This window comes from Typopeltis vanoorti, chromosome 2, assembly GCF_054136105.1.
Source record: "Typopeltis vanoorti isolate ZY-2024b chromosome 2, IOZ_Tvanoo_1.0, whole genome shotgun sequence".
Lineage (NCBI taxonomy): Eukaryota > Metazoa > Arthropoda > Arachnida > Uropygi > Thelyphonidae > Typopeltis > Typopeltis vanoorti.
Window position 1 is genome coordinate 28,612,379 of NC_143550.1, and position 26,717 is coordinate 28,639,095.

Consider the following 26,717-nt stretch of genomic DNA (forward strand, 5'->3'; position numbering starts at 1 on the left):
TGTAAACACCAGATGCATGGAATTTGCATATCACACAACTCTGCAATTGCCAGGAGGGTTTAAAAAGATGGACACAGGAATTTTCCCTTCATTCTGGTTGTTAATACCATCCACACCAATGGTACTAACCTTGTCCAAGCATGCTTTACTCGTGAAACTGTATTGCCGAAACATTTGCAATGCCGTTGCCTGAACAAATGTTGACAAGGTCCACTATCTTCATGTGCTCTGCGATGAATGATTAGTTGTTTTGAAGAAACAGGATCATTGGGAGTTAGACCTGGCAGTGGTTGCAAACCAGTTGGTTCATGATAAATGAATGAAGTTGCTACTGCCATTGTGGGGCAGGCCATGAATAACAGTGTTCCTGCAGTGCACATGCTGTATCAAACACATGGATGTGCCTTACACAATTGTCTGGAAAATTTTACTGAAGATTATTTTTTTATTTATTACCTATGCAAGATAACCCTTCAACATTCCTTGCTTGAGTGCAGTTGCACACTGCATGGCCCTAGATGATTTGGGGGGGAGGGGGGGGGAATGAGGCTCACTTTTACCAGAACAGAGCTGTGAATACCCACAATTTGCTGGGTATGAACTATGCAAAATCCCCAACAAATTTCTTTGCATTCACCCAAAGTTAATGTCTGGTGTGGGTTTACAGCTTCATTTATCGTTGGACCATTCTTCTTTGAGGACATTCACCTGTGACCTGCTCAGTTACTGCCAAGAGGTATCGTAATATGATAAACAATTTTGTTGTGCCACGGCTACAGCAGCACCTATGTATGGATTCTGTCATTAGCTAATTTAATCTATTGTATTAATCTACATTTAAACCAGCGAGTACATTTATCTTGTAAATAATGACTGCCCAAAAAATAGTAGTTAATGACATAATTTTATTTTATTTTTTTTTGTCATGAGGCATACTGTTTATTTTTGAATTATTTTTCTGGAGAAAAATGAATTATCTGTCTGTTGTTAATGTCAGAGTATTTAAAATGCATTACTACTCTTTGATATTCTTTGTATTTTCTATATATATTTTTTATTTATGTCTATATTAGGGAGCATTTTGGTTCTAAACATCCAAAAACCGCAGACACTTTACTAGATTATGGATTTTATTTGTTAAACGTTGATTCAATTAGTCAGTCAGTGAAAGTTTATCAGGTAAGCTTGTTACATTTATAGTGTTACACATAGAACTTCATTTATTATTTAATTAAATCTTATGGCACTTTTTTTATTGATGTATTTCTGTTACTAAGCTGAAATGTCTTAAATGTAAGCAACTTATTATTGTATATTGTACAGGCTTATATACTTTCTGAAGATTTGAAAAGATTTGGCTTCTAGGCGTATATGTAGTTAAGCAGTTCTGTGGGAATGTTTTCAGTATTGAGACCACATTGTAATATAAATAAGGAGTTTATTAAAAATAAGCAATTAAACCCAACAAGTTTCATGTGTCGTAACACTTACTTATCAGTGGTAGTGGTACATAAAAAAATTAACACAACAAAAGCCTTTTAACAATTAATTGCACATATTAGATGTTTTTGAAAACTTCACAACAATTAAATATAATTGATAAACCAGTATTTTGATTTATCTTATATCTTCACACACACACACACACATACATACATATATATATATATATATATATATATATATATATATATATATATTTAACAGTTGTGAAGTTTTCAAAAACATCGAATATTTGTAATTAATTGTGTTGTGTCATTTCCTATCCTTATGTGCCCTTTCTTATCTCTATTACAACTATATTCTTCTTCTTCTGCAGCTTCTCCCACTTAAGTGGGATCACTGTTTGTAATGAGTCTCCTCCACACCTTCCTGTCTTGGGCTGTCACCACATCCAAGTTCTTCATCTTCAAGTCCTCTTCTACCAGCTTCCTCCATCTCTTCTTTGGCCGCCCATGCTTCTGCCTTCCTTGCACATCAATCTGCATGACCCTTCTTCCCACATATTCGTCCTCCCTCCTCATCATATGACCAAACCATCTCAACCTTGCCTCCTGTATTTTCGCTCCTAAGTTCGTAACTTTCACTGTTCCCCTGACATAGTCATTTCTCAGAAGATCCTTTCTGGTCACACCGGACATCCACCTAAGCATTCTCATCTCTGCTACTTCCATCCTGCTGATATTATTTTTCCTCAGGGCACAGTTTCTATAGCATATATTATAGCTGGCCTCACTACTGTCCTATAAATTTTGCCTTTCAGATTGATCGGCACCCTCTTATCGCATAACACTCCAGCCATCTCCCTCCAGTTCCTCCAACCCGCTTGTATCCTGCATCCCACTTCCTTCTCAGCTCCTCCATCTTCTTCCACTGTTGAACCTAAGTATCTAAAGTCTCTCACCTTCCTGATGACATTTCCTTCCAGCTCCAGATCTGTCTCCTGGCTGCCGCCGCCCACTGCGCAACACATATACTCTGTCTTACTTCTGCTCAGTCTCATACCTCTCTCTCTTCCAGTACTTTTCTCCATCTTTCCAGTTTAGTTCCCGCTTCTTCTCTTGAATCTACACACAGCAAGATGTCATCTGCATACAACATTGTCCAAGGCGCATCTTCTCTCACCTCCTCTGTTACCACCTCCATCACAATATTAAACAGAAACGGACTTAATGCTGACCCTTGATGCAAGCTAACTATTACTTGAAAACTTTCTGTCTGTCCCAAACAGGTCTGAACACTTGTCTTCACATTTCTGTACATTTCCCGCGCCAACCTGACATATTTCTCCGGCACCTTCTTCTCCCTCAGACACCTCCAGACTTCTTGCCTTGACGCTCTATCGTATGCTTTCTCCAGATCAATAAATACCAGATGTAGCTCCCTTTGTTTCTCTCGATATTTTTCCATCATCTGTCGTAACCCAAAGATAGCATCTGTTGTTGATCTACCAGGCATGATGCCAAATTGTTCCTTTGCAATCTCCACCTCCTTCCTCAATCTACCATCAAGAACCCTTTCTAGGATCTTCATTGTGTGGGACATCAACTTTATTCCTCTGTAATTTTTACAATCTTGTGCATCCCCTTTACCCTTGTAGATGGGAACAAGAATACTCTCCCTCCATTCCTCGGGTATATTTTCCTGTTGGCAAACTTTCATGAACAGGTCCCACAGCAGGTCAATTCCCTCTTCTCCCAGTGCCTTCCATGCCTCCACTGGAATTCTGCCGGGGCCCACTGCTTTTCCATTCCTCATTATCTTCATGACCTCCGTCACTTCCATTCTGTTGATGTTCTGCACCATCCCCTCAGAAGGCTGTCCATCTCCTCTGTGAGTCCTTGCATTTTCCTCATTCAAAAGTCCCTCAAAGTATATTTTCCATCTGTTTCTTATGTCCACATACCTCCATAATACTCTTCCTTCAGCATCTTTGATCTGCCTCACATGTAAGATGTCCTTTGCTGCTTTATTTCTACATTTCGCTAGTTGGTAAATTTTTCTCTGTCCTTCCTTTGTTTCTAATTGATCATACAGATCTTGATATGCCATGGTCTTCGCCTGTGCCACAACTCTCTTGGCTTCTTGCTTTCTCTGTTTGTACACCTCTCTGTCCTCTTCCACTCTTGACTCATCCCACTTCTGCTTTGCCTTCCTCTTAGCTGTCACTGCCACTTGTACATCATTATTCCACCACCAACCCTCCTTCTGCTCTCTAATCTTTCCAGATGTCTCACCAAGCACCTCGATTGCACAGCTCAGGATTACTTTTGAATTATGTTTCCACCAATCTTGTACTTTCCAGTCCATCCGAAATCCTCTCTAACACTCTCTCCCTGAAACGATTCCTTACACTCTCCTCTTTTAAGCGAAACCACTTAATTGTCTTCATCCCATGGCAAACAGAAGTTCTTATCTTCGATCTTATTTTAAAGTCTGCGCACAGTAGTTGGTGTTGTTGTGCTACTTGATCTGTTGGAATTACTTTACAATTTGTCACAATCTTAAGATGTTTTCTTCTAGTCAAAATGTAGTCAATTTGTGAGCTGTTGTTACCACTCCTAAATGTTATCAAATGTTCTTCCCTCTTGAAGAAAAACGAGTTCACAATTGCCAGATCAAACGCTACTGCAAAGTCCACAACCCTCTCTCCTTCCTGATTCATCATTCCCACTCCGTGGCCACCATGCACCCTTTCACAGTCTCTATTCTGTGTTCCTATGTGCCCGTTCAAGTCTCCTCCAACAATCACCATCTCATTTTCTTCCAATTCCCTCATTTCCTCATCTAACACGTTCCAGAACTCATCTTTTTCCTCTGCTGTACAACCAACTTGCAGGGCAGATACACATAATACGACCACCTGCTCTTCTCCAAGACCCAATTTCATTCGCATGATCCTGTCGTTCCTTCTACCCACGTCCAGTACTTCACCCTTCATTCTGCCACACACCACAATTCCTACACCATTTCTTCCCTCATTATTCGCTCCAGAGTAGAACAATTTATATCCATCTCCCAGTTCCTTTGCCTTTCCCCCTTTCCACCTTGTCTCCTGCACACACAAAATATCTAACTTTCTCTTCCTCATCATGTCTACCACCTCTCTTCCCCTTCCAGTCATGCTTCCAACATTCAGTGTTCCCACTCGCAACATCCTCTCCACCTGCTGGGCTCGCTTCTTTAACTGCACCCGCCCTCGATGCGGTAGCCCTCGTCCACTTCTCGCAGCTGTAGGGCGATGTGGCTGCGCGTCGCGCTTAAGGGGTACGCCCTAGCCCTTATATTATTTTCTCTTTGACTCATAATCATAGTTTGAGTTGGCACTGAAGTTTTCCGACCGGATGCCCTTCCTGACATCAATCCTCGCATTTATCCGGGCTTGGGACCGCCGCCTATTGAGGCTAGTTTGCCTCCTTCGGTGGCTGCATAAGACGAAATGACTTAGCAAGATAGGAAAGACTCACCCCTAGCCCTCGAGACAAAGAAATGCAAATGGCTGATGCCTATTTCTTTGTCTCAGCACTGGTTCTATCTCCCTTTTCAAAATTCAGAGAAAATTTATTTGTTTACGCTGCGCCACCCTGAATCCTAGGATATACTAAACATGTAAGACCAAGGAGTTAGAACACAATCAGCATTCACTCTTCTCTGCTATAAATTTACAACTTGCGGTCATGACCTTATATTATACAATTTCCCGCCCTTTTGTGGTTCGTTATATTTTATGAGCAAGTGCAGTAGGATCTAAGTACAGGCAAGACAACATTCACATTAAAACAAAACATTTTAATTACAGGTAGAATACATATATTTCACTTAGAAGCACTGAGTTAATCATTCAACTAAATTTTACATACAGCATTAGCACTCTTACATACAGTTAATTATCCCTTTTCCTGAATTTCTATCTGAGAAACATAAATACTAACATTTAGTCACTTGGTCTCAATTTTCTACTCTAATCAATTAAATTTTACTCTTAATACTTATCAAATTCCATTCATGATTATCTTTAACAATCCTATTCAAATTTTACATATATCTCAGACCTAATTAAGAACATTTGTAATTCACTCTCCTTCAAGATACATTTATGAGACACTATTATGTTTCCATCTAAATCTATCAGCAACAGTTCAAAGAGTCTCTCTTAGCACACACTTTAAAATCTTCTCATTCAATTCATTAGTTAGTAGACATAAAGTTTTCACCTTACCAATTTGCTGGCATGCTACTTTGGCCACTTCATTTTTTCGTCAGACAACTATCTTATATGGCCGCTTTACTTCACACTTCCTCAGGATTTTCTATACGATTTCCCTCTATACTTCATACTGGAATTATTCTGTAGTTTTCCACTATCATGATCTGCTGGGCTTTTATTTCCGACTGGTAATAAAGACTTTCCGACTGGTAGGTTCCCTTGGTTATTTGGTCGTAACTTCCTCGAACAAAGGAAACCCATATGGAGGCTCCATACCAGCCGGACTTCCTAGGCACAAGAATACAGCAGCAGGAAAACGTCTAAAAGCCAAGTTCGTAGTGTTACATCTCCTTTTAAGCCCACGCCATTTCTCTCTTTCGTCATCGATGTGTATGTTATGCTTTCGCTACGTCACACTGCACTTAGCGCCGTGAATCCTTTTGTAACTTTCGTAGCGTCACGGTGGAAGGGGGGGAGGCACCGTGCTACATAACAGATATACTAGTACATTCACCACGTGTCTCAGAAGTCGGCCATTTCACATTTAGGTTATTATTTCTCACCCAGCAAATGGCTAGTTATTTACATAGTATTTTAGACTAAGCAACTATATAATAATAATACAATGAAATTTCACATTACTAAATAAGATAAGATATAAAACTAAATTACGATTTCTATACAAGTGCTTCTTTATTTCTGATAAACCATTATTTTCCTCAAGAGAGTGAGAACGATGTTAAGTCAGTTCTGTAGGAAGGTTTTCAGTATTGAGACCACATTTTAATATAAATAAGGAGTTTATTAAAAATAAGCAATTAAACCCAACAAGTTTCATGTGTCGTAACACTTACATATCAGCGGTAGTGGTACATAAAAAATTTAACACAACAAAAGCCTTTTAACAATTAATTGCGCATATTAGATGTTTTTGATAACTTCACAACTGTTAAATATAATTGATAAACCAGTATTCTGGTTTATCTTATATCTTCACACACACACATATATATTTAACAGTTGTGAAAACATCTAATATTTGTAATTAATTGTTAATAGGTTTTTGTTGTGTAAAACTTATGTACCACTACCCCTGATGATGTAAGTCTTACAACTCATGAAACTTGCTGGTATTGAGACCACATTGTAATATAAATAAGGAGTTTATTAAAAATAAGCAGTTAAAACCCAAAAGGTTTTGTGTGTCGTAGGACTTACATAATCAGTGGTACATTAAAAATTTAACACAACAAAAGCCTTTTAACAATTAATTGCACATATTAGATGTTTTTCATAACTATCATAAAAGACGAAAGGTTTGGCTACATTATGTAGATGATATTTTCATCATTTGACTGGGAACGGTAGTCGAACTGATTGGTTTTAAAGCGTATCTAAACAATTTGCATCCAAATATAAAATTTACTAGAACTAGAAGAACATAAAAAATTACATTTCCTTGATATCTATAAAAGTAAATAAACGAAAAAGAAAAAAAAAGTTATTTTCCGTATACAGAAAACTGACCACAACAGGAAAATTTCTTAATGCTGCCTCACATATCACCATCCATTGCAAAAAAATAGGTGTAATTAAAACCTTCAGAGACAAAGCATACAATATATCTAGCACACAGATGAAGCGATATGAAGAATTACACTACTTGACAGAGAACCTCACACTTAATGGTTTTGAACCCAAGACAAAAACATTCTTAATACAGCTCCTACAACTCCCTTATCAAAATAAGATTTCAAGAACTCAATCATGCTGCTGTACATCAAGAATGTCGCAGACAAATTGGCTACATTGCTCTGCATGTACAGCATAAAAGTGGCTTTTCTTTCTTTACAAAAAAATCAAGATTCCTACATCCACCAAAACCTTTGCATCATCCCATGAAAAAAACAGGCATTTATCAGATTCACTGTTCGTGTGGCATCTGTTACGTAGGCCAGATGGGAAGGTCAGGAGATATCCTCATGGCTGAACATATAAAAGACAGCTCCTACAACTCAGTCTTAGCTACTTTGGCAACAGACAAACATGTCATATGTTGATAAAAACTGTTTCACAAGAAAATTTAAAGAAGTTGCAAAAATGCTTAGAATCCCTACACAATGCAATAAAAATCAAGGCTTGAGTTTACATCAAGTCTGCTCTGCCTTTATCAAAAATTTAACTGCCTCGGATATAACACTCGTGAGCCACAGAACGTGGCAACAACTAGCATTATTCCAACAAGCATACATTGTATTCGGGTTCTCAATTAGTGAACATTGTGAAGTCAAAAAGATATCTGACTATTTAATTTGGTTTTTATGTTCAACTTTATACACCATCACCCCTGATGATGTCAGTCTTACAACGAACAAAACTTGTCGGGTTTTTTTACTCTTATTTTTTATCGTTTAATAAACATGTGGTCTCCATACCGAAAACTATCTCCAGAACTTCACAACTTAAATATAATTGATAAACTGGTATTCTGGTTTATCTTATATTTTCACATATATATATATATATATATATATATATATATATTTAACACGTTGACCGCCATATGAATCAAATACTTTTCCCACTACATTTTTTCAATGCATTGCGTGAATCATATTTGCTTCGCATAAAGATTTTTCTTTCAGGCCACATAGTTCACCCATGATTCATATCTAAATGAAATGCTTATGTGTAATGGAAATGTGGGTCCTGGTAAACAGGTTTATATAGTTAGTGTGGTAGAATTTCAACTACATGTACAACAGGTGGCCTATTATAGGGGTTTTATTTTTACCTGATTCAGGCCAATTTCTATTGTTATATATATAATTTTTCGCACTGAACACATTTCCACCATGTTTGCGTGGCCTTAGATGTTACATATTTTCTATTATGTTCTTCAGTTAACTTTTTGTAGCAAAATGTACATCTTCTCCTATTACTGGTACCAACCTCTTCTAAAATATGTTTTTCCTTGTCTGAAGTCGAAGTGACATTGTTTTCCTTTGGTGTAATTCCTAATAACTCTTTTGCGATTTTTTCTCTAAATTCTGTGATGCTAATGTTTTTATCAGTAACTTGCTTATATACTATAAAAGTGTTCACCACAGCAGAACCTAAAAGAATTTCACCTGCGAGTTTTTCGGTACCATTTCACACTTCTTTGAAGACAAGAAGCATAGGCTTTTACCTAATCAGATAGATCAATAAAAGTTTTGCTTTTGTTATAGTCTATAATAGCTTCCATCTTTTGCACTTCATTACCATTTCTTGCTGTAAGAGATTTCATTTTCTTTGCATGTTTTGTTGATAACATAAGCACTTCGTGTTTATCACAACGTTTTATTACCACCACCCTTGTGTCACTTTACCAATTATTTCACCCTTTTTCAATTTCTTCTGGGTAACATCCTGTGGAATTCCCTTACGATTTTTTCTTAAAGTGCCTACAAGGTGTGTTTGTCTATTCAAAAGTTTGTGCGCTAATTCAATACTGGTTTAATAATTATCTGCATATATTGTGCATCCATGGTCAAGTAGATTCTCACAAAGTCTCATAACAATTGAAGTTGGAATCAGTGGTATTGGTCTTTTCTTCGCTGCCGTATATCTTGAAATCATATGTATATCCATCTTCAATGCACAATTTGAATAGTTTTATGCCAAATTTGTGTCATTTATTCTTGATGTACTGACGAAAGGCAAGATGACCTCGGAAAGGAACTAAAGTTTCATCAACGCAAATAATACTCGAAGGTGTCATTATTTTCTGGAAATTTTTTCTTATGATTTATGAGAGGTATAATTTTATAAAGTCTTTCAGAAGTATTTCCACCCTCGTCTGTGAAGTGCCAGTTACTGAGAAGAAGATCGAACCGATTCCTTGACATAACTTGTTTGATTTCTGTAGAATAGAGGACGTTATTCGACCAATAACACCCTAATTTTGGCATCTGCACTAAACCGAACCAAATTTGCAGACCCAAAAATATCTTCATTTCATTGGGATTTGTGTTTTTCCACTTTCTTATCCTTGCTTTTGGTAATATTGTCTTACTGAGTTTTTGAAGAGTGTATCTGTTAGTTTCTTGCACTTAGGTCCAGCAGTCCTTCATCAACATACATAAAAAAGAAGTCTATAGGCTGTTCATCGTGCATTTCTTCAATAAATTTTGTTTTATTCCAAAATTATTATCCACAAACTGAAAATGTTTTAGATTATCACTTGTAATTTCATTCCATTGTAGGTCAGTTGAATTCACATTTCCAAGTATTTCATCTGAGGAAGAATCATTAGTTAAATGCAGATTTCATATAACATCATCAATTGTTTGTTCTACAGAACGAGCAGCAGTAAACTGAAATGTACTAGGAGCGAAAACTTCGGTATTACCAGTTGTAGATACTTTTATTCTCTTTCTAGCAATGAGAGAATCAGAATCTGAAGACACAACTAAGATCACTTTGTAACTTTCCAACGAATATTCGTATGGTTCGTCATCAGGTAGAACTTCATTTATCAAGGCTTCTAAATGATGTTGCTCTTTTTCATAGTCTCCCATATTAGGGCAATTTATAACTATTTATCACTATAACAAATTTATTCCACCAGACAAAACACTGAACGCATATAACTGTTTGTACGCGTCATCGATATGCAAGTTTGACCTTGTGTGAAGTTAGAATCATGTGTGCACCGCTCTGCCCAGTCGGTAAAAAAATTCTTCTCAGGCTGCATGGTGCACACGTGATTCGTACTTAACAAATCTATTTAGCTGCATTAAATAGATAAAATATGATAAAATCATAAAATATGATTATTTTATGTTACTTTCAGCAAATTGTAAAACAAAAAGAAGTTGGCCCTGGGATAACAAAATTTTTTAACATTACGGCGTTTTTTAACATTAATTAATTGTTAAAAAGCTTTTGTTGTGTAAAACTTATTTACCACTACCCTGATGATGCAAGTCTTACGACTCACGAAACTTTCTGGATTTTAATTGCTTATTTTTAATAAACTCCTTATTTACATTACAATGTGGTCTCAATACCGAAAACTTCCCACAGATTCTATTTAGTAGAATCTGCGGGAAGTGTTTGAGTTCAAAAAATCCTGAGTAAATGGGTCTTATATTGAACAGTTATAAAACTATGGATCTTTGAATTTAAAAAAAAATATGTATATATATATATATAAAGTTGTCAATTATGTTAAAAAAATTAGCAGCAGATGCATACTGTAGTGTTAATTCAAGATTTGAAACTTATTTTTATAAGTTCTCAAAACTCTTTTATTCAGTCTTCAGTATTAACGATAAGTTTTGTTTAATATCTCCATTTCTAATATAGCACTGCTTTAATCACAGTCAAGGTTCTTTTATCCAAGTAAGATTGTAAATGCCTTTCAGATAATCAATTTACAGCTGAAGTGACTACCTGGTGTCATGAAAAGAGTAGTTCTAAGCACTGCACGTTAACTTGACTTCAAAATTGGAAATCTCATTATAGCATCTATTAAATATCCACCAGATTTTTATTCCATTTGTTAATCAGAATCCTTTTTGATAAACAATAGTGATTGCAAAATTTTATTTTTTAATGACCTGCATGAGTACATTAAACAGACTGTTTATTAATAGCATGTTGAACCACCACGATCTTTTAAAACTGACTTGATGTACATCAATTCATGAAAATATGTCACAGGTATCCTGTTCCAGACAAACATGATTAATTCTTGCAATTTCATTTATTTCCTAGTGGTTGATTCCATTTGTGAGCATCTCATTCTACATCTTGAAGTTATTCGTTGGGATTGAGATCTGGTGACTGAAGAAAAGTCACTGTAACTTTACTGTAAGAATTCCTGAATGAGGTGTATTAGCTACTGGAAGTGTCCATACATAAGGAAAATTATCAGCATATCTAGGTACACATGTTTGTGATGAATCTCTTCAATTAGGTCATCCCTTACTCCACTGGTATTAAGATATCTAAAGAGGATCAAGAAAATGTTAAAGATCATTCTACTGCACTGCTCTCACCTCTTATTGTTGTGACCAAGCATGATGAGTTATTTCTCATAATCAGATTCCTGATTTTGTACCTCCATGGGGTGTACAAGATATTATTATAGTCCTACATAAAATAGTTACATCATTACTAATCTCCCATCAACATTTTCCTCCAAATTAATCTGTTATCTGTCAAGACTCCAGTATTATCAGATCTTATATTTCTATCTTCTAATGCACTTTTTACTGTATCAATCCACACAGATCTTGGTTTTCCTTTTGGTCTTTTTTTCAACCATTCTGGAAAAGAACACTTATATGCTGACCTTTCTACTCCCATTCTGGACCACCTGAGATTAGCTCTGCTAACACATTCCAGAATGCTGACAATATCAAGTCCTTTTCTAATATCTTCACTTTTAATATGATACTGCCATTTGTGCCATCTGTTCATTCTCTTAATCTTTCTCATAACTCTCATGACTGTTGCCTCCAGTCTTTGATCAAGTATTTTATTTCTAACCCAGCTCTCAGATCATTAAGCTAATATTGGTTTCAGCACTTTCTCATTTACAGCTAGTTTAGGGTTTTGACTAATTTCTTTTTTATTCCTTATAAATTTATCCAGTTGACGTCCTCCCATACCAGCTTTGCTAATTTTACTTTCTCTTTCATGTTTAATTTGTCTTCTTCACTAAAAATTGTGGCTGAATAGCTTAAATGTTTTACTTGTTCTATAGGTTTTTCCATTCACAATGCTTCTGTTTATTTTCATTTTGTTTGTCTTTTTTATTTCTGATTTTTCTACCAGATTTATTTCAGTAGTTATTCAGCATTGTCAGGTAATCCTGTAGACTTATACTGGATTTATTAAGAAGTATAACATCATTTACATATAGTAAAGAGCTAAGATTAACATCTCCAATTTGGATATTTTAATGCCAGTTCATAATGTGAGCCCTATAGATGATGAATAACACTGGAGATGAATAACAGTAGAGATAATATAAATCCTTGTCTTGCATCTGATTTAACAGCAAACCACTTTCCTGTACCTTCTTCAGTTCTAACTGCTGAATTACACCTCTGCAATAGACTATGTGAGACAAGGAAAATGAGAGTTCTCTGGAACTAGACATAACTTCTTCACTCCAGCAAGTTCAAATTCGATCATCTTTTCCTTGAAATATAATATCTCATATAATAATAATATTTCACTATCCATATATATAATATCTCACTTACACCATATAACTGCAGCAATTTGAACAGCTTTTATCTTGGCACCTTGTCATATACTTTTTCCAGATCTACAAAACTTAAACACAGCTCCCTGTTTTATTCCCATGCTTAAAGTGAAAATCTGATCCTGATAGCCTCTATTTGCCTGAATCTAGTTTGTTCTTCACCAAGCTTACTCTCCACAGTTTTTCTCAGCTGTTTCCTCAAGTTAATAGATTTAATGGAAAATATGCACCAGACATATTAAAGTAAGTTTCACAGCTTACACATATAACAAAAATTATATAGAATTTATTCAAGAACTCCAGTATCATCCACCGTTACATGGACATCATCAGGGAGATAGACCATTAACTACATTCAAAAGATGAATCAAAATAATGAGTCATAAATCATGTGTATATATTTACTTGTTCGGTTGCAGCTGAAGTATATATATTACATTATTAGAGTTCAAAGGAACAATTATAGTAAGTTGCATAGATTAAAAAAAAAATAATAAAATTTTAAAAAAATGTTATTAAAAACATTTTATTAAGAAGTAACCACTCAGCAAAAACTGTGTGATTTCTTAGCATTTCATATGTTTCAAGGAAAAGATGATCAAATTTGAACTTGCTGGAGTGAAGAAATTTTTTCTTGTTCCAGAGAACTCTGTGCATAGTGTCAATAGTGTAAGAAGCAATGCCAGACTTGTGAGGGTCCACAAATGTAAGTCTTGATGTTCTTCAATTCTAATCAAGGCAGAATGGTCAGTCTCTCCAAAATACGGCAGTCTAATATGTAATGGATACAACAAAACTACTATTCAAAAAATTAGCGATAATTATGATACTTATTCTACCAGACTACATTCTGATGTGAAAAGAATTTCAATACCCTACCTTAAAGTAACTTAAGAACAAATATCAGGGAGTCTTTAAATTCAATCTATATACTTCCTTCAAATCAGCTTGGAAACTTTCTTCCTTTCCACCATCAACAAAGGCTACGTTATCACCTCTTTCCTTACCTGGTATCTATCATCAAGTGCCCTGCTCATGTCATCTTGATCAGGGTACTTGATATCAGGATCTTTTTTCTTTTCCTTGACTTCCTCTTTTGTAATAGATATGGTATGAAGGTCAGCAATAAAAAGACAAAGACAATGAAAATAGGCAGAATCATTGAAAATGTCAACTGTGTTGTGAATGGAGAACCTGTGGAACAAGTAAAACATTTCAGCTACTTAGGCACAATTTTTACTGAAGATGATAAACTAAATATAGAAATAGACAACAGAATCAGCAAAGCTGGTATCGTGGGAAGTCAATTGAATAAATTCATATGGAATAAGAAAGAAATTAGTCGGAACACTAAATTAGCTGTATACAAGACTGTGTTCAAACCAATTTTAACTTATGGATCTGAGAGCTGGGTCAGAAGTAAAACACTTGACCAAAGACTAAAAACCGCAGATATGAGAGTCCTGAGAAAGATTAGAGGCGTGAACAGATGGCATCAATGGCAATATCATATTAAAAATGAGGATATTAGGAAAGAACTTGACATTGTCAGCATCCAGGAATGCGTTAGCAGAGCTAATCTCAGATGGTATGGTCACTTAAATAGAATGGGAGAGGAAAGATCAGCAAAACAAGTGTTCTCTGCCAGGTTGGCAGGAAAACGACCCAGAGGAAGACCAAGATATAGGTGGATTGATACGGTACAAAGTGCCTTAGACGATAGAAATATAAGATCTGATAATGTTGGAGTCTTGACAAGTAACAGACTGATTTGGAGGAAAATTGTAGATAGGAAGTTAGTAATGATGTAATTTTTTCATGTAGTACTGTCATATCCTGTACACCCCTTGAGGGTACATGGCAGGAATTTGATGATGATGATGATGATGACTTCCTCTTTAATGTTCTGAGTCCACCATGGAGTTCTGACTTTTCTATCTTTGCAGACAGCCTCACCACATGCCTCTCTGGCTGAATCAGTTAATGTTTTCTTCACGGTTTACTGCTGAAACTCTAAAAGGCTTTGTTCTTGTTTTTAAACGCTTTCATTTTTTCTTGAATAATGTTTATTTGAGTCTATGTTTCGTTGTTGAAAGTGTAAGAAGCCAGACTTATTTTGGAATCTAACAAGTCTGGCCTTGCTTCTTACACTGTTGACAGTAGGCACAGAGTTCTTTGAAACCAGACAAAACTTCTTCTCTTGAGCAAGTTCAAATTTGATCATCTTTTTGTTGAACTATGTGAAATGCTAAGAAATAGTCTGACTCTAAACCGATCAGACTGTATGCAGAGATCCAAGTTTTGGGAAGTGATCACTATTAATTGTTCATAAGTGTTTTCAATAATTATTTTATTTATTATTTATTTTAGTTTTTTTTAACCTAAGCAACTTACTACACATGTTCTTTTGAATGCTAATAGTGTAATATCATTAACTTCAGCTATGACCAAGACATGAGCTAAGATATGCATGATTTATGACATTATTTTGATTCATCTTCTGAACATAGCTAATGGTCTGTCTCCCTGATGACGCCCATGGAACATCGGATGAAATATATTGGAGTTTTTGAATAAATTCTATATAATTTTTGTGACATGTCCAAGCTGTGAAACTTAATTTAAAAATGTTTTTCAAGTATACCTGAATAAATTTAACCATGAACACTCAATAGTGAAATTCGTCTGAACACTCAATAGTGAAATAATTCTCATATTCAATTATATATATATATATGTTTTATTTATTTTTTTAATAGATTGTACTATGAGAGCTGCACTCTGTTATCGAGAATTTTACTCTCTGACCAAGCCTTCTGGATTATGTTATGCAGTGTAGCACTGTAAAAACTTATATAACTCCATATTTGAGATTTCTGGCTGAATGTCATCTACTTAATGTATTGATATGTATTCCTGATTTTATTGCTTTTGATTGTTTTTCTACCACAATGCTGTCACTTGTTTCATTTAGCAGTTTTTCAAAGGAATTACTTCAGACATCTACAGTATATCTTTATTTCAGTTTCATGTTGCTTTCATCACATCTGATTCCTTTCATGCTACTCTTTTCACCATTTCAAAGCATTTTCAATAGCTTCCAGAACATTTTGCTACCTTCCTAATATTTATTTTCTATGTTCTTACCCAAGTCTTCACATGACTTTTGTTTATTTAGTTTTAAACACACTGCTTTTCTTTCTTATATTTGTCTCTGTATTCTCTACGAGCCCAAGCTGACTTACTTGTCAGGATCTTTTGATACACTTTCTTCTTTTCCTTGACTTCCTTTATAATGTTCTGAATACACCATGGAGTGCTGATTTTTCTATCTTTGCAGACAGCCTCACCACGTGCCTCTCTAGCTGAATCAGTCAATATTTTCTTCATGGTTTACTGCTGAAACTCTAAGGTTTTGTTCTTGTTTTTAAACTCTTTCATTTTTTCTTGAATAATGTATAAACATTATTTGAGTCTACGTTTCACCTCTGAAAGCTTCTCAACTCTTTGATTCATTTTAAAAGTTTCTCACACACTCTTCTTTTCAATATGAAACTTTTATTGTGGTCAATACTAAATGGTGATCACTTCTAATTTTGAATCCTCTGTATACTCTTTTGTCCTGAACCAATGGGAAAGCATCACTATAAACAATAACCTAGTTGATGAGACTTTTCTTATTTCTTGCATCTTCTCTCATGTGAATTTTGTGCACATTTTTATGTTGGAACATGGTGTTAGCAATGACTAGTCCATGTCATGAGAAATCCAGCAGTTACTAACTATTGCTATTAGCTCCCCCCCCTCCAAATTTTCCCAAAACATTTCTTTGTCTAGTAACCATTTCCTATTCTGCTGTTTAGATCTCCAAGAAGGACCAACTTTTCCTTTTTCATTGTGTCATCTGCCTTCTCTAATGTCTCAAAAAATCCCTTCACTTCTTCCTTAGTAGAAGAACCTTCTTTTGGACCATAGGCACAAATAAGTCTCCCTGTCAAATTCCTCATTTTGATATTTGCCCACATCTCTTACTTGATTTCAAGATTATCCACATATTTATTGTTGAATGCTATAGCTACTCCTTTGCCTGAATATGACATCTTTTATTTGTTGCTTAGAAAGATCTTATCTGTTTTTTGCCTTCTTTCTTTTGGTAACACCCATTATATTGACCTGGATTTTATCCGGTTCCTCTGCTAGTCCCATTTCTTTTCCATTGCTGCTTCTTACGTTGACAGTGTCAATCCTGAACTCCTCTGATGTTGAGTCGGGATTTTTTCTTGTATCTGACATTTTGCTATTTGTCCTGGTTCCCTGATTAAAAGAAGTGTTTTGAAGTGTTATTTCATGGAACCAGAACATCAGAAACAAAAAGAAATGTGCACAGAATGATTTTACTGAGTCTAGCTTAGCTGACCAGAAGGTGGAAACTGTTACAGATTTCCACTATGCATGCCAGTGTTGTGATGTCTTTCTTTTCCGTTGTGTGTTCTGGCTGTTGACTGACTCCACTTTTGAACACAAAGAAAATTTATTTTTAACTGTGCCACTCTGCATTCACATTTGTATGAACAATGTTGTGGAATCAATCATCAGCATGTACAATGTTACATAATCTAATTCAAATCGAAACTCTCCTTAGACATTTATCCTTAAATTATACAGCAGTCATGGTTCTCTAGTCTTATATTACTTTCTCATTAAATAGGGTTCCCACTTAGATTCGAACTATTAAATGAGCGGTGCAATGAAATGAAATCAGGCAAGCACAAGATTCAAAACAAATGGAAACATTTAATACATTAACACATGAAATTACATTAATCCAAGAAGTTCTAAACATAAATAATATGATCATGAAATAAACAAGTTCTTATTGAGACAATAACTTCACTGTAGAGTACACTGAGTACGATTAGATTTTTAACATATAGATTTCTACTCTTCTTATTGTTAAAAGCTTTTAAGCACAAATATTTTTTTTAGACAAGGTTAACTATTCATTGTGCTTCAAATGTTGACTCTGTTTAGCTGTTCAGGATATATAAAGCACACTTTGCTAAATACACACACTAAGGAATTTCTAAAGTCCTATCAATCTATTACTGTAATTCTTAGTAAATCAGTCACTAACTTCTATCACGTTCTCTTGGAACAAGCTTCACGAAATCATACATTCAGAATTGAACTGTTATTATGGCAATGCGCTTCCCTTAGTATATTCACAAAAACATAGAAAAGATTTCCTTACCGGAACAATTAGTATACTTTGCCTATTATCACTGGTTCTCGAAAACACTTCTTTGCTTCTTAATAGCTTTCTCTCTCAGCTCACATTAGTACGAAAGAACCTTGGTTTTTAGTAGCAGTTTGGTTGGCTCGGGAACACATGCCTCCTTGCTCTAAATTGGCTATCCTTCAGGTTTCCTTGTCATACCTCTTGTCCTTCATTAATACTGGACGAGGAAATAGAATTCCGGATACGAACAAGAGCTCGAGAAAAGGTAAGTCAAACAACAGCGAGCTCCCTTGTCCCTTCAACCTGGTTATATCCTTCACGCTTCATTTTTCTTTTTTTTTTCAACAGCACATGTCTCCCTTCCTTCTTCGCACCAAAATCTGCCTCGTGTCTCTTCGTTAGCTCGGCATAATAACTATCGCCAAAATGTACTCTGGTGGATAACTTCGTAATTTCATACAGCACTTAATTTCTGTTACACTGGCTATGTCCTTGTTGGCAATGGTTTATATAAAACAGACTACAGACTAAGTTCCGAGTTTCCATGCACAGTTCACATAGGATATATATATACTCTACAAAGAATTAGTACAGGGTAAATAACTAACAACTATTAGAACATACAAATATTTTATAATTATGGAATATATCAGTAAGTGAATAATTTACTATTTGTCTGATGAGCAAATTTGGCTCAAGGAATGGCAGACTATGTTAAATCTTGAATGAAACACTATATTATAATTCCTTTCATTCAGAATTTAACACCAGTATGCAGAATTTTTGAATGACTTGTACATAAAACCTTAATTTTGTATTGCTTTCTAATGGTTTTAATAAGTTGGTCCTGCTCTGACAATATATACTTGAAATTACTAGCAAAATATTACATTAATTGTTATTTTCTTCTTAATTTTGCCTGTTTAAAGGAACATTTATCATATCAATATATACAAGACTTAAAGCTTCTTTGCCCTTCATAAAGATGCTTGAGTTTTCTTCATAGGGAACAATATGCAAGGACTTTAAATTCTTATTCTTATTTACGAAATACCAGGAATATTATAGAGAGTGGGAAGGACACTGGTTCATCAAAATTGTTCAAAAATTATGGATAAAAGTGAAATATGGACAGAAATCCTGAGTGAAGAAGTGATAAGATAGCAACAGAGATCATGGGATTTGACATTTTATGCATAAGGGAGCTTACTCAGTGTCCACATAAGAAAACTTTTATCAGTACACAATATCTCATAAGAAATTACTGACTGATATCCCTACTCATATTATTAAGAACACTGCTGATTTATATTTCCACCATGAAGTACACTTTGTGTAGTTATTTCTTTGCTCTATTCCCTGTATCATGGCAGAAATAATGTACACACACACACACACACACACACACACAAAGATGTAAACAAACAAGCATCAAACAAATAAAATTACAATTAATGAATTTGTTTAAAACCTATTTTAAGCATATATGTTTATGGTGTCAATTGCACCCATGTTAATTTTCTTATTATAGTAATAAATACACCTTAAGGGGGATCTGAAAACTCATCTAAAATATGCCATATCTCTCCTTAAATACATTTACTGAAGATGCAATGACATATCTAACATTAACCCATCCCACACTCACTACATGCTATGAGAGGAATCTATATGTCACATGCTTCCTAATGACACCCATAGCCAGCTCCCAGAGATGACCATCCATAATACTGCAAAATCTATTCTATAAGATTCCCTTAACTTGTATATTTCTGTCACATATTCTCTTTGTCTCTTTCTCAGTCAAGACCACATTACCCTCAGTGTCATTACATATACACTTTCCATGGGTTCTAAAGTTATGGGAATAAGCTGGAAAGATTCAGCACTGAATGGCAAAGATAACCTAGGTGAACATATCTCATGCACTAATCCAGGTGTCTTTTCAAATTTGTCTTAAATGTGGGAAAAAACTTCCTCATGCCTGCAAGCTAGTGTTCTCTTTAACAGTTCTGGTAAAAGTGCCACTAACAAAAGTAGAGCAATTCTTTGCTTCGTTATAAAGGCAGTGGACACTGAAATAATAGTGTGTGTGTGTGTGTATCAGTTCCAGACATACAGAAATGTTTTGGGAAATTTTGAAAAAATGGGCTTGTCTAATAATAATGTGAAGTATCTGCTAAATTTCTGCTCGGACAAAGACTGGCCATTGTTAAGACCATGTTCCAGTATAAAGATGTGAAGAAATTCACATATTGTGTAATGGTCAAGCTAGATAACTGAAAGAAGTCCTCCACACAGCCTGGCAGAAATATAGAAAACGGACCACAGCTTCTGACTTGGTTTTCAGCTTTCAGCTTCTTGTAGTGCAACACATTTTTGTATCCATCTTTGTTTAAACAAAACATGTATTTTGACACCATTGAAATTTGTTATGCTTCTTCACTGAAAAATGGCAAGAGGATTAGATATTAAGGCGATGATTGTGTTATCCAAAAAATTGTGAATAGGATTTGTGGTTAGTGAGAAAAGGTCTGTATAGGAGAATGGGCAGAAGTACAGAGCCTTGGGGAGGTGCTCTGGGGTGGAGAAATATGAAGAGACCATCTACTGTGACACGCAATGACTTGAGAGGAATCTAGCAATTGAATTTTCAAGAGCCTGTGGATTGACAAAGTGATAGAATCCATATTGCTAGCCACTGATTAGCTGATATGCCTTCAGATCGAAGAAGTTGGCTGTTGATGACTTTATAAATCTTAAGAAAATAAAATGAGACTACTGACTCTTGTCATCATTTTTTGGAATGGATAACTATGAACTTAATTTTATACTGTAAGGTACCGAGCAAGGATGAAAGATTGTGAAACATGATAAAGGAATGTGTGATTTTGGATTGCAAGTTTTGATGACTACAATTGATAGGATACCATGAGTAGCAGGAGACTTTGGTATGTAAGCTATTCAGGATTCTGATTTTTGTCTTGTGAAAGACCAGGGAGATAACATGGAGCAAGCTGTTCTTGGTGTTATGAGAGGCCATTTGATGTCATCTTGGATGAGCTTGCAGGAGAAATGCTTACAGTGGCTTTCTTACTTTGGGTGATCTTATGATGGCGCCATTTGGAGGTGTGTGTGTGTGAGAGAGAGAGAAAGAGGTGGAAACATGGATGGACAGAAGTTACATCCATTGTTCCAGTCAAGGGATCAGAAGGTTTGACACTGTTTGAAACAGGTGGCAGGTTTTCTGCACATGACTCCTTTACAGTTTGGATTTGGTTTGACTTCTTTTTTTGCAGTTGTTACAAGCTAGAGTGTAAGCTGAGTATGAACCTGACTTTTGTTCTCGAGTCTTGTGAAATGCTGAATTTTTTTTTCTCTGACTGCCTCAGCACTTGTTAAAGAACCAAGGCTTGAATAGCAGTCAAAATTTTTTTGGGGTCTTTGATTAGATTAACTATGACTATTAAATTATTTAAGGAATTTACAATGTATACTGGAATATTAATTAAAAGAAACTTTAAATAAATACCTCCTATATGTCGTCATTGTCATATTGCCATCTTCATGGAAACATACAACAATGACACATGCATGCAGGCACTATAAAAAGCAAATGAATTGATTAGATTAAGCGTTTGAATTACATAAACCATAACACCTTTTGGGGAGTAAAAGTTGCAAAGTTCATCCCATTTAACACCATTGTAATGGTATTGATAGGATGGTGAGGATATTCTGGTAGGTATGGGAACAATTTGTGTTAGGGCATTGCTGACACTAAATCTCTGCCAGCTTGATCCAATGAAATTAGAAAAGATAGTTCATTCACTTTGACTTGTGAACATTGAGATCCCTAAGAAAAATGACCTCACTGTTTGGACTACAAAAAAACAGCTCCAGCAATAAGCAATCAAAGAGGTCAAGTTATCTGAATTTGGAGATTGATAAAGACTTCAAATGCATGCTAGAAAATATGGTAAGGAAATTTTTACCAGAGTAGATCAAAAAGTGAATTCTAGTTTTGGCATTCTCTAACATAGCTCTCTGATATTAGATCAGATGAAATCACAGGTCACAGATTGTTAGGGTGGGCAGTGGTTGTTGAAGTTCTATGAAAAATAGCACATTTGATTTAGATAGTAAATAGTTGTGGTGGTGCATGTAATTTATGTTTGGGTTAAGGCCATGAATGTCGGTAAAGTGGAAACTTTTTTTTTTTGATATGTCCTACTGATGTTTTTTAATGGATTTTTTCTTCTGTTATTTAAGGCCTCAATCATGACAAGCCTTTACATACTACCCAACACTGACCTCAGAACTCTTTCTGTTGCTACGTTTTGCTTTATGTTGTCTTTCATGCATAATTGGAAAGAAGAATTAAAAAGTAGTCTTGCAGTAGTAAGTGAAACTTAGGAACATGACATTCCCACTTTATGTATACAAACACACATGCTGCAATTACTTACTTCCTCTAGGTGTGATTTGACAGAGTAATTAGTAGCAGGATTATGGGGTCTTTTATCATTTCATGTATCACCGGATAATGAGTCATCAGCCACTTGGAATTATTATAATGCATAATTTGTTTCACAGGGATACTTAAGGGTCAAAGCAGTGTAACTGAGAGGAGACATCCACATAGCCTTTTAAGGAATGAAGAGTACATACCAGGAGTTCTGATCTAATGTCCAATCCTCACCTTCCCATGGAGCACCCTGTGCGGTATCTACCTGGATACTAAACAAACGAGGATGGGCTGGCAATTTGGGATTTAGCCAACCAAATTTTATTCTTATTGGCTTAAACCACAATTTAAAATAATGGTACAACATTATTCACAGACTTTTCACTGCCAGGGGAAACAGTGAAAAGTCAGCTACTGGAACAGATCCTGAAACAAACCCCAACTCAACATCACCCGAGTTCAAGATTGGTACTATCAACATAAGAAGCCTGAATGGCAAAGAAATGGAGCTAGCTGAAGAATTAGATAAGTACTAGCTCGATAATAGGGGTGATTGAAACAAAAAAAGACAAAAACTGGTGAGATCTTTCTGAGCAATAAATACAAAATGTTATATTCAGACAATGACAATCAAGGGAAAGAAGGAGTAGCCATAGTATTCAACACTAAATATGAGGCTAATCTTCTTGAATGGCAGGCAATTTCAAGTAGAGTGATTTGGGCAAATATCAGAATGGGGAACTGGACAATGAGACTTATTTGTGCCTATAGTCCTACAGAAGGTTTTTCTAAGGTAGAAATGGAGGAATTTTTTGAGGTATGAAAGAAAGCAACTGACACAATAAAAAAAGGAAAAGTTGGTCCTTGTTGGAGATCTAAACAGCATAGAAGGAAATGGTTACCAAACATAAAGGAAATTTTTTGGAAAAATTTGGAGAAAATAGCAAAGCTAATAATAATGGTAAGTACATGTTGGATTTCTGCTCAGGACATGGACTTGTTAACATGTCCACATGGATTGAGGATGTAAGAAATAAGAACAGTCTCATTGACTATCAACATGTTATTGTTGATAGTGATATTTTAACACTAGTTTGGGACACGAGTATTCATATTTTCAGTATAAATTTCATATTAAAAAGAGGAGTATATAACTAAGTTTTAAAACAAATTAAAGTTGAACAGTTTTAAGATGTGAACTGTAGACTAAATACACGAACATTATTCAAAAACAAATGAAAGAGTTTGAAAACAGGAACAAAACCTTGAAGATTGAGTGGTAAACTCTGAAGAAAACATTGAAGAAAGCATATTATAAGTTTCTGGCAATAAGTCAGCTTGTGGTCTTAGAGAATACAGAGACAAATGTAAGAAAGCAGTCTGTAAAACTAGCTAAACAAAAGTCATGGGAAGACTTTGGTAAGAACGTTGAAAATAAATATCAGGAAAGTGGCAAAATGTTCTGGAGGCTATTGAAGAAGCTTTGAAATGGAGGAAAGAGTACTGTAAAAGGAATCGGAGATGATAATGGTGATATGAAAATTGGAGATAAAGATATCATTGATCTATGGAGTAATTATTTAGAAACATTACTAAATGAAACAAGTGAGTGACCACACAGTGTTAGAAACACCTAACAGGCATGCAATCTAGATATAGGGGTGCTTAAGGGTCATAGCTGTATAACTGAGAGGAGACCTCCACATAGCCTTTAAAGGAATGCGGAGAACCGACCAGGGCTTCTGACCTAATGTCCAATCCTCACCTTCTCGTGGTGCACCCTGTTGGGTATCTACTTTGATACTGAACGAACGAGGATGGGCTGGCAATTTGGGATTTAGCCGACCAAATTGTATTCTTATTGGTTAAACCAAAATAAAAAATGATGGTACAACATGACAAAATTTCATGCCGGCTGGGGCGTCGCCCGGTTAAACAAGGCCCCCGTTGTTTTCGCCAGGGAACCAGGGTGAACAGCGAAAAGTCAGCTACTGGAACAAATCTGAAAACAAACCCCAACTCAACATCACCAGAGTTGAAGATCGGTACTATCAACGTAAGAAGCCTGAATGGCAAAGAAATGGAGCTAGCTGAGGAATTAGATAAGTACCAGATCGACATAATAGGGGTGACTGAAACAAAAAAGACCAAAACTGGTGAGATCTTTCTGAGCAATAAATACAAAATGTTATATTCAGGCAATAACAATCAAGGAAAAGAAGGAGTAGCCATAGTATTCAACACAAAATACGAGGCTAATCTTCTTGAATGGCAGTCAGTCTCAAGTAGAGTAATGTGGGCAAATATGAGAATGGGGAACTGGACAATGAGACTTATTTGTGCCTATGGTCCCACAGAAGGTTCTACTAAGGTAGAAGTGGAAGAATTTTTTGAGGCTTTAGAAAAAGCAACTGACACAATGAAAAAGGAAAAGTTGGTCCTTGTTGGGGATCTAAATAGTAGAGTAGGAAATGATTGTGAGACATACAAAAATATTTTGGGAAAATTTGGAGAAAAGAGCAAAGCTAATAATAATGGCAAATATCTGTTGGATTTCTGCTCAGGACATGGACTGGTTATTACTAACACCATGTTCCAACATAAAAATGTGCACAAATTCACATGGAGAGAAGAGGCTAGGAATAAGAAAAGTCTCATTGACTATGTTATTGTTGATAGTGATGTTTTCTCCCTGGTGCAGGACACCAGAGTGTACAGAGGATTTGAAATTGGAAGTGATCACTATTTAGTCTTGAGCAGGATAAAATTGAATTTCATATTGAAAAGAATAACATGTAAGAAAGTTTTAAAGCGAATAAAAGTTGAGCAGCTCTCAGATGTAAACTGTAGACTAAAATACAGAAATATTATTGAAAAGAAAATGAAAGAGTTTGAGAACAGGAATCAAACCTTGGAGATTCAGTGGCAAACTCTGAAGGAAACATTGATTGATTCTGCCAGAGAGGCATGTGGTGAGGTTGTGTGCAAAGATAAAAAAATCAGAACTCCCTGGTGGACACAGGAAGTCAAAGAGGCAGTAAAGGAAAAGAAGAAAGCATATCAAAAGTTCCTGGCAAATAAGTCAGCTTTTACTCTTACAGAATACAGAGACAAATGTAAGAAAGCTAAACAGTGTGTAAAACTAGCTAAACAAAAGTCATGGGAGGACTTTGGCAAGAATATAGAAAATAAATATCAAGAAGGTGGCAAAATATTCTGGAGGTTGTTGAAGAAGCTTAGGAATGGAGGAAAGAGTGCTGTAAAAGGAATTAGAGATGATAAAGGTGAAATGAAAACAGGAGAAAAAGATATCCTTGAAGTATGGAGTAATTACTTTGAAAAACTGCTAAATGAAACAAGCAGTGATGACAGCACAGTGATAAAAAACACTGACCAGGCATGCAGTCAGGAATACATATCCATACTTGAAGTAGAAAAAGCCATCAAAGGCTTGAAATGTGGAAAGGCAGCAGGAGTAGATGATATTCGACCAGAAATGCTGAAGTATGGTGGTATAAGAGTCTTACAGTGGCTGCACTGCATAGTTCAGAAAGCCTGGACAGAGGGACGAATTCCCGATGATTGGAGTAGAGCTCTCATAGTACCCATATATAAAAAGGGAAATAAAACTGAATGTGAGAATTACAGAGGTATTTCCCTACTGAGTGTTCCTGGCAAGATCTATGCAAGTATACTTGAGAAACGGTTGAGAAGAATTGTGGAAGAAAAGCTTGGTGAAGAACAAGCTGGATTCAGGCCAAATAGAGGCTGCCAGGATCAGATCTTCACTTTACGACAAATAGTCGAGAAAGCATGGGAATATAACAAAGATCTGTATTTAAGTTTTGTCGATTTGGAAAAGGCATATGACAAGGTGCCAAGAGAGAAGCTATTCAATACGCTGCAGTTATATGGTGTCAATGGGGCATTATATCAAGCAATACTTAGTCTTTATCTGAGTTGTGAGTCAGCAGTTAGAATTGAAGGAAGTACAGGAAGATGGTTTAATGTTAAATCTGGTGTGAGACAAGGATGTACA

At 35.7% G+C, this 26,717-nt stretch overlaps 1 protein-coding gene across 1 annotated transcript in view; it reads left to right on the forward strand.

The window, feature by feature from the left end:
• Positions 1-26,717, forward strand: part of Pat1 (Protein interacting with APP tail-1) — a 265,102-nt gene that overhangs the window by 119,859 nt on the left and 118,526 nt on the right. The window contains exon 9 of the mRNA XM_090404192.1: positions 1,074-1,179. Within this exon, the coding sequence (XP_090260318.1) occupies positions 1,074-1,179 (106 nt within the window). The remainder of the gene's footprint in view (positions 1-1,073; positions 1,180-26,717) is intronic.